The 9,341-nt window shown below is 47.1% G+C and overlaps 1 protein-coding gene across 1 annotated transcript in view; it reads right to left on the bottom strand.

Annotated features, from left to right (window-relative positions):
• SLC2A13 (solute carrier family 2 member 13) overlaps positions 1–9,047 on the bottom strand; it is a 154,651-nt gene extending 145,604 nt beyond the window's left edge. Inside the window, exon 1 of the mRNA XM_065842048.2 lies at positions 8,329–9,047. Within this exon, the coding sequence (XP_065698120.1) occupies positions 8,329–8,878 (550 nt within the window). The 5' untranslated portion in view covers positions 8,879–9,047. The remainder of the gene's footprint in view (positions 1–8,328) is intronic.
• Between the last annotated feature and the right edge of the window lie 294 nt (positions 9,048–9,341).

The following is a 9,341-nucleotide window of genomic DNA, read 5'->3' on the forward strand; positions in this document are numbered from 1 at the left end:
GAGGAAACCATGCACATGAGTGTCCTGAACAAAAGAAAGTGGAAACAGAAGGGCTGTTACTCCTTGTTTGTGTCCAAGACAGGAAAGTTTAGCCTGCATAAACTCCCACTCCTGAGAGAAGGCTGGAAAACTCTTGCCTTAGGGCTAACACTTATGGTATAGTTTTCTAAAGTTATTTAATTTTGTCTAGACTATGAATTTATGGGTGATTGCCAGGTGAATCTAATTTTGGATACAAGTTTTTGTTTACACAGCAGGTCCTCCACCATTTCTGGCATCTTCTGATTTTGTGTCTATCATCTAGAGATCAACAATCACTTCATTACTGCCTCAGAGACAACCGAGGACACAGGTGTACGTGCCTGGCTGGCTGATTAGATCAGATAGCTCCTCAATGCTACCAGCTGGCATGAGACCTGTGAAAACTCAGACCTTCCCAAATACACAGTGTTGAAAAGTGACCAGAAAGTTCTAGATTTGCAGCATGAGGCAATTGCCTGCCAGGGAAACCCCGCTTCTCCGTTCAGACCGTTCCACCTTGCAGAGTGCCTGTCAGCCCACATGCTAAAACCATCAGGTACCACCAGGGTTTCCACACTGCCTGGAAATTTTTATTTTGCCTTGAAATTGCCTCATCACTCAGGAGTAGAGCGCACTCATTGATGTAAGACACTTAGTAGCAAAGGATGAGCCCCAAGGTTGGCACCAGGTGCTTTTGGAAAACATCAACTCTAACGAGAGCCAAGAAGCCTTTCAGATGAGCCACAGAGGGCAAACCTCCTCCAGAGAGCTGCTCCCTTGCTGAATTACACTGGAAAAAATCAAGGAGCGAGGAAGAAAAGTAGAGAAGCTGGGGTCACAGCTCCTGAATATACAAAATTGTAAGACTCAGTCTCTAGGAGAGGGGGAGAAGACCCCTGAGGGACAAGTAAAGCACAAGCCCAAGGTTAAAAGCTGCATGTATAAAAACAAACATACATTTTTTTAATTTTTTTTTTTTATTTTTTTTTTAGACCACACAACCGCTTCAGTGTCTGAGCTCAACTAACCCAATGGCCACATGAAGACATGGCTGAACTCCCAGGAAAGTCAACCCAGGAGCAATCCCTAGGGCAACGTGTGGAACTTCAAACACGAATTGCTGCTTGAAGGGGAGGAACACGAGGAGGTCTGTCCCCAGCTGCAGCAGAGGCAGGCACTCCTGCTGTTTAGCCAAGTAAGAGACAGAACCGGGGGGAGGCAGGGACACATTTGCCGACCCACAGCCAGCCGGACACGCGGGGGCTCAGAGTTCACGGCGTGACGGTTCATCCACACTGGCAGCACATCTGTAAGGGACGTGCAAGGGAACAGGGGACAGACTCCCCTCATCACAAAACCCAGCTGCGGTGACTGGGTACACAAACAGTCAGATCGAGAAACGACCTATAAAAAACTCACCTTCAGAACAGGCATTTGCTTTGAATAAATCTTTAATAAAACCACAGGTCTAAAACCCCCAACAAATCAGACGAAGATCAGAAATTGAAAGAACAGGAAAGAGTGTTTTTTAAAGCTTCATTTCTTCAATTACCATAAGCAAAATACATTTTAGATGAGTTTGCATTCAAGTTGCATCATAAGACCTACAGAAAGATAGTTTAGCTAAAGTGGTGAAATGACCACACACTACATCCAGAGCTGTGTTGCACAAGATCACAGAATGTTAGGGATTGGAAGGGACCTCGAAAGATCATCCAGTCCAATTGCCCTGCTGGAGCAGGAACACCCAGATGAGATCTCTACAACATATTAATTAACAAATTCTCTTGCTATTTGTTCACAGGCATAATCGCTGTAAAAAGAAACCAAAGGGAGAAGTCTGTTCCCCTGATTTTCATCAGTCGCTGGTTTTAGGCTTTGAGCAGCTCCAGTGACTGTCCCAGCCCACCCAGCAACACTGACTGTACAGATCAGATGCCAAAATTCAATTATTCACCACTGAAGACTCGTAAAACCATTTTGCAAACAAAGCTCCATCAGGCCCATTATACCTCCGTGGCACCAGTGTGCACAACAGCTACAGTCATCCTATTTGAGTCCAGCCATATTAAGTATAAATCATCAGTTTTCAGGACTGTCATAGGATTGGCAACCCAAAAACTTATCACATTTTCATGGAATAATCCTTAAGATTCTTAGAATGTTACATTTTAAAAGAAATTAATGTATTTAGAAATACAATATATTCTATTAAAAAACCACTTAAGAGCATACAGCTGCTCTAATTAATTATCTTGAAGTTTACTGATAACGGGACAAGGAAAAAATATAATTTAAACCACAACTTTTCAGCATGTACTTTCAGTGTTTTTACTTTTTTTCATTGCCGTTCAGGATGCAATTGGCAAAGCACATCCTAACACGCTTAGAATAAAAATGAAGAGCATAGTCTGACAGTGCACAGCAGAGACAGCAGCTGACACTTGGAATCTGCTGCCTGGACTGTCCTCAGGTGTCCTGCCTCTCACCTCTGCCAATGCGACGGGTTCAAGCTTCACCCAAACAAGTCACTCAGATTCAAGAGCTCCAGGAAAATAATTTGCTGTCTTTAATGTCATGGTAGATGGATGCCACTGGTCTCTTGTTCCGGCAGCATTTTGAAAATAAGCCCACCTGTGGTGCCCACATTAATTTTTCAAGATGGGTAACCAAACACTTCTGTTTAATGCAGCAAGATTCCTGCAAGCTGCCTTTTTTATAAGGAGTAAGAGGATCGTGAAAGCTTCAGTTTTACATCACATATGAACTGGATGCATTGCAATTTTTCCAAAAATATTTAAAACACAACAGGAATCACGTTCTGAGAGAACAGTTTGACCAAGGACAGGGAAAAACTATTTCACAAGATTCCCATGTTTTAGAGATGGAAAATTAATTTCAAGGTTTATGAATTATGGGATTTTTTTCCAAAGGTAGCAACGTATAAATAGCTGATCATTTTACATTGCACCATCACACAAAACCATAACGGAGTGGGCGCTTGTTCACTCAAAGTGAACTGAGCAGAGCGCTGTGCACCCTGTCGAATGCACACAAGAATCACAGCACTTCAGAAAACACAGTTTTTCATCTCCATGGACCCCTGGTACCCCGCAAGATCAGAGGTCCAGCCAGAAAATAATGCATTCTCCCAAATGCTTTTGCACAAGAACAGATTAAGCTCTTAAGATGCAGGGACCCAGCCCTGAGCACCCACAGTAACAGCAGCAACAGATCCTGGATACTCTGGTCAGCGGCAGAGCAAGAATCGATTTAAAACAACGTGGTTCTTTGTCCCTCCATCCCCACTGCAAGCTTATGCTAACAAACCTTTGTCTCTGGAGGAAAAAATACCCTATGAATCTCTGGATTGAAAATCAGAAGTATCTGCCAGAAGCAGCACGGAATATTTGGGTGCTGAGGGCCACCTTCCCCTCAAAAATGTACTAAGTTATAAACTCCTTTAAAAGAAATGGTGGACAGTCACTTGTAAAAACAGACTGAAGCTTTAGAGCTTCCCACAGGAGGCTGAGGGGGAGAAATTAATCTGTAATTTTTTCCAAGATAAAATAGCACCTGAAAAAGCTTAATATCATAGTAAAATAAAATACAATAAACCCCTCAGCACACATATCCTCACCTTTAATAGGCAACAGTTCATACTGATTATTTTCCAATATTTTCACAGCATACGTGGTACTCCAAACTGATACAGTAGACCTTTACTTAACCACTGGAAAGATAATACAGAGCTGGTACTACATGACGCTAGTCGTTTGGTTAAATTTGATTATTTCTGTTATTTGCTACTGGATCTTACTCTCAGTAGAAGCCAGTCCCACCAGGGAAGCCCTGAACCATATGCCAGCATTTTTCACTCCTGCCTAATTCCGTGTACAATCTTGTTTCCTCTACTGAAAAAATGACCTACATATGCAGTAAAAAGATGCTACAGGAACACTACATATGTCACATTCAAATACATCCAGTAAAAAAATAAAAAAAACAAAAGACCTCAGACATTTTGAGTACAAAGCAAGCACTGAGCAGTAGGCTCACATTGTGAAGATACATCACATACCAGCAAAAACAGGGGGCAGAGAGAAGATAATGCACCCAACCAGTCAGGTCTCCATCACACTGCAGACCTAGGAACAGAGCGGGTGCCCACACAGTGGCCCCAAGAAGTGACTCTGCTGTCACAAGGGCTTGGGGACCATGTGCATTAAGTGATGCCCAAGCCACACACTAAGCAAGAAAACAAAACACTGAAGAGCTGCTCATCAATGAGCACCATCTAGTCTGCATGCTGAACAAGACAGGAGAATCTAATCATGCAGCTAATGACTGTACATTAAGATAGAGATCAATTCTGCATGAGCAAGCTTAATCCTGTCACTTCCTGAACTCTGTGTAGCTCAAACAGCTTTCCCTCCACAGCTGGTACAAAAATGTTCTCAAAAAAGGGACCTGAACGACAGACTACCTGGAACACCACAACACCACCCACGTACATCAGCCGCAGGTTTGCAACCGCCAGCATCCTCAGATGACAGAAGGACAAACTGCTCCCATCGCAGACTGGAGAGCCACGGAAACACATCTGGCCAATGGGTTCAGACAAGAAAGCGATCGTAGAGTTAGGACATTGGACTGATTACAGCCTAAGAAGGAGCGACTTCGCAAACACAGCTATTCACTGTTACCCTGTCTAGTCTACTGCGTTTAGTCCCAGCGTTTACTCTGCTCACTCTCCACCTCCCTTCTCACAGCAGTAGGTTTTCAGTAGAACTGGCTTTCATCTATGGTCATGCCTAGCTCTAACCTTTGGTGCTTCTGTTCTGGCCTGTCCTCAGGCTTTGGTAGGACAGACCAAAGATGAGCCAAGTGAAGAACCCGGCTTTCCTGCCAAGCATATGAAATACAGCAGCCAACACAATGCAAACCTACATGGGCCCTCAATCCTGTACCAAGTGTGGCTGGTCACCCTTCAGCAGCAGCTCAAGGCCTTCAGTATTATCAGATGCAAAAGGCCCAAATGTGCTTTGTATGAACGATGTTTTTCCAAGCTAAGCTCACAAAAAGCGCTACTGAGCACAACAACCAATTTCTTCAATGTCTGAATTTTGTCCACATTTGCTGTAATAAATATCCATCCAAATGCTGTATTCCTGACACCAGGCTCAGCCAAATTCATAAAGAGTCAGGGACACAAGAGCTGCTCAGGAAGGGGCAGCAGGGGGAAGGAATGATGGCCATAACCTTGTTCTTAAATCATCTTGCCTGTAGTTGTCATGAACTATCAGAAATCACCAAGCATATTCGAAGTTCATGCTGAATGTGGTTTCCCTTTTTTTTGCATTCTCTATATTTTGTATATATTTTGTATGTATGTTGGAGGAAGAGGAAGAAAGGGGAGGGATGGAGGACAAAAATGTTTCCAACCATAAAAATCTATTCAACATTTGCAATAAAAGAGGATTTTGGCTTGTCCTTGAGAGAAGGTCTTTATTTCCACAAACATCTCCTTCTGCAAATGCTGGGGAGAAAAGAATATTTCTATCTCAAAGCAGCTCTACAGCAAATGGTAAGAAGCTGACAAGACAGCCAAGGGAGAGATGTTCCTCATTTCACCATATATCCTCCAGTTTTCATCCTTGAAAGTTTAACTGCAGCCCTTTATAAATCACAGTCATGAGAAAAATGGCTGTTTTATCACAAGGACACAATCAACACAGATCCACCCTGCAGCAGGGAGGGCAGAATGAAGTCCCGCAGGTCACCATCCCTGCATCTGTTCTTACAGCACTACAGTACTGACCATAACACAGTAACTCATTTATTTAATGCCAGCAAATACAATTTCCTGGAGTAGATCTCTTGATGTGCTATTGGCAGAGTTACGTGAAAGAAATCTTAAAAATGTATAAAATTGTACACAGTTAAGTTTATACCAGTTTGCAGGTAGGAAAGCATTTCATAACCCTACACCATCGCACCTGCACATCTCAGTGGCTTGCACTGTCACTGGAGTGTCACATTACCAAGCGACCTCCTTACATCAACGCTATAAGTTCTTGATCACTATAGACACTAAAGTGATAGTCATAGGGCTCCAAGAGATGAAAGGGAAGAAACTGGCTAAAAGTTCAACCGATTTCTAATGCCTTCATGAAATTACCCAGGCTCCCTCTGGTGGGGGATTTAATGTAGAGACTGTTGCAGTTTGCTGTGTGAGAACACTTTTGAACCACATCATTTTTTTTCTTTTGCAAAATAAACCTTGTTATGATTGGACTCTGCGATTCTTGGAGCCTCTGGTGATGCTTCAGTCACAGCGATTTAAAGTAATGCTTTGTTTCTGGACATAAGCTGCATCACGTAAAGAAGAGCAACCTTTGATAAACAGGAGAAAATATCAGGTTTTAAAATACGCATCAGTGTCTTTGTTGCTCCAAAATCCTCAGAACATTTCTCAGTCCTCACTTCAGGTCTCCAGAGCCCTAGCAGAACCACCAGCTTTATCCCTGATGTGGAAAGAGGGCAAGGAGAGATCTCTCTCCCCTGACCACACAAGAGCTCTACCACTGTACAAAAGAACAACCCCTAGCTCCCAATTTCCATTTCTGTCTTTTATATATTAATTACATTAAGCTCCAAATCTCATACCCCTTCGACAACAGCGACGTCATTTATTTGCACCACTGTAAGACAATTCCAGCATGTCTATGCATCTCTCTACAACACACACATAGACAAGAGTCAAGCAAACCATCCATCCCTTTCCTCTCTTCCCCCGAAGCTGACAAAGTAACCACTTACAATGGACAAAGAACATGAGTGGTTTTACAACACAAAAAGACATCAAACTTGGTATTTTTAGTATTTACCACTAAACATATGTACTACATATTGCCATCAAGATACCTGTTCTGACACCTCATAGTCAAATTCAGTTTTCTTGTCTCCTAAACATTGCAACAAGCATCATCAACATTCTGCAATCTGAAGTCTCGACTGGAAAAAAAGAACAACGCAGATAGGTAGCATTTAAAAAATAAACAACAAGCACCTAACCGGGGCAGGAAAACTGCAACCTAAAGATATTCCTTACTGTACAGGAAAACCAGCATGAGCCCTTTTCAAGAATGGAGTCAGTTTTATTTCTGACAGCCCCTATTATGACTCACTAACTTTTTTTCCTTAATAAGACCATAGATTGCATCACAGCAAGTGTTTCTATAACAAGACAGAGAATTCAAAGAATCAATCAATGTCTGACGGAACTTTGCTATGTAAAGGAAAACAAGTCTAATCCTCAATTTATCCTCATGCTTTTAGATAGGAAGGGTTGCAAGATCACAGTAAGAAATATTTACTTTTTTTTTTTTTTTTTAATATATACTATAGTCCGAGTACTCTGAATAACCTCATATAGCCCCATCTCGGATGAGCATAATTCAAATTACTGCCTGACAGGATGGCAGCTAAAGAGCAACCGAAATTCTGGGGATATTTAGAACACAGTTGGCACAGAAACCAGTCTCAAAGATCAGAGGAAACACTCCTCATCACTTCAGGTTTTTTGGGACAACTATAAAGTTTTGCCAGATCCTACTGCTTACAAGTTATGCAATGCATGTAGGAAGGCAACCTGAGAGCAGCAACACACACTCTGTTCTGCAGGATGCTATTGATGAAAACCAAAGCCTTCCAAATCAACTCTCTCATTTGACCAGCAAGATTATCTACCTTGTTGTGTCCCAAAAGCAATCCTGAAGCGCCCAATGAAAAGCAAAAATGTGCAGGGAATTCACAGTTCAGAAAGTCAGGCGTGATCTCCTCGCTCCCGAGTCCCCAGCACCCTACCCAATGCAAGGCTGGCGGTGTGAGCCGCTGGCGCTGACAGACCACCCTAAGGATGAATTTGGGGAAAAGACGCGAGACTATTCTAGTACAGAAACCACACAACTCGGACACAAGCACCTGCCAGCAACAAGAGGGCAGAGCACGCACACACACACACTCACACACTCTCCCTTTCCCCAGCGGACCCCGTCCTGACCGCAGCCCGGTCACACACGTCCCTGGTCAGCAGCTCTGCACTTCCAGCCCCCGGGCCACTGTTCGCCTTTTGTCTGCGGGCTGCCTCACATAAACGGGCTGTGGACGCGCGGGCTTTCGGCTCGGTTACACCTGCCTCCTGGGGGAGCTCCTCCCCGCCCGGGGCAGCAGCCGGGGTGCCCCCGAGAGCCGGACTCGGGCTGCAGCGGCCAGAGGGGCCCGGCGGGGCGGCGCGGCACTCACCGATGCCCAGCCCCACCACCACACGTCCCCCCAGCAGGGTCTCCTTGTCGCGGGCGGCGGCCAGCACGCCGGCCCCCGCCGTGAAGAGGCCGCTGGCCAGCAGGATGCAGGGTCGCCGGCCGCACAGCCCGTTGAGGACGCCGCCGGCCAGGGCGGAGAGGGCGGCGGCGCCCACCGTGCTGGAGACGAGCAGCTCCTGCCAGAGGGCGTCCAGGTTGAGCTCCCTCTTGAGCAGGAGCAGGGCCCCCGACACCACGCCGGTGTCGTAGCCGAAGAGGAAGCCCCCCAGGGCGGAGAAGACCGACACCACGTAGACGAAGCCGGGGGTCTCGTCCTGCTGGAACTGCCGCCGCGCCGCCCGCTCCAGCTCTCCGCCCGACGCCGCGCTGTTGAGGCTGGAGCACGACTCGGCGGCGATGAGGCTCCGCTCGCCCGCCGCCGCCGCGCCCGAGCCGGCGGACCCGTCCGCCTGCCGCCGCCGCTTCTCGCCCATCAGGTTGCTCAGGCTCCGCAGCGTGTACTCCACATTGTCGCTGGCCTTGCGGGACATGGGACGGCCGCGGCGGCTCCTGCCCCGGCCGGGGGAAGGCAGCGGGCTGAGGCGGGAGGCTGCCGGGCGGCTCTGGCTACAGCGGCGGGGCGGCTGCTGCTGCTGGCGCCGCCTGTCCTCGCCTCGCCCCGCCCGCCCCTCTCGGGCCGCGCTCAGCCGGGTCGCATCGTCCCCCCCCGCCACCACGCAGACTTGAGGGGAAGTTGCCGCTGCCGCTCCCAGCGCCCGGGCGGAGCTGCGGGCGGGGACAGCAGCGAGCGCGGCCCCGCGGGCACCAGGGGGCGGGCCCGGCCACCCCCCTCCTGCTCCGCGGTGGCGGCCACTACTGCGCAGGCATCGCAGCCGCGCCTGCGCACTGAGCGCCACGACGCCGCGGGCACCGCCCTCGCTCCCTGCTGGGAGGTGCTGGCAAGTGGTGGGGCTGGCGACGGCTCCGGGCGGGTTTGTTACCGGATATAGGAGA

The sequence above is a fragment of the Patagioenas fasciata genome, chromosome 1, assembly GCF_037038585.1.
Source record: "Patagioenas fasciata isolate bPatFas1 chromosome 1, bPatFas1.hap1, whole genome shotgun sequence".
Classification (NCBI taxonomy): domain Eukaryota; kingdom Metazoa; phylum Chordata; class Aves; order Columbiformes; family Columbidae; genus Patagioenas; species Patagioenas fasciata.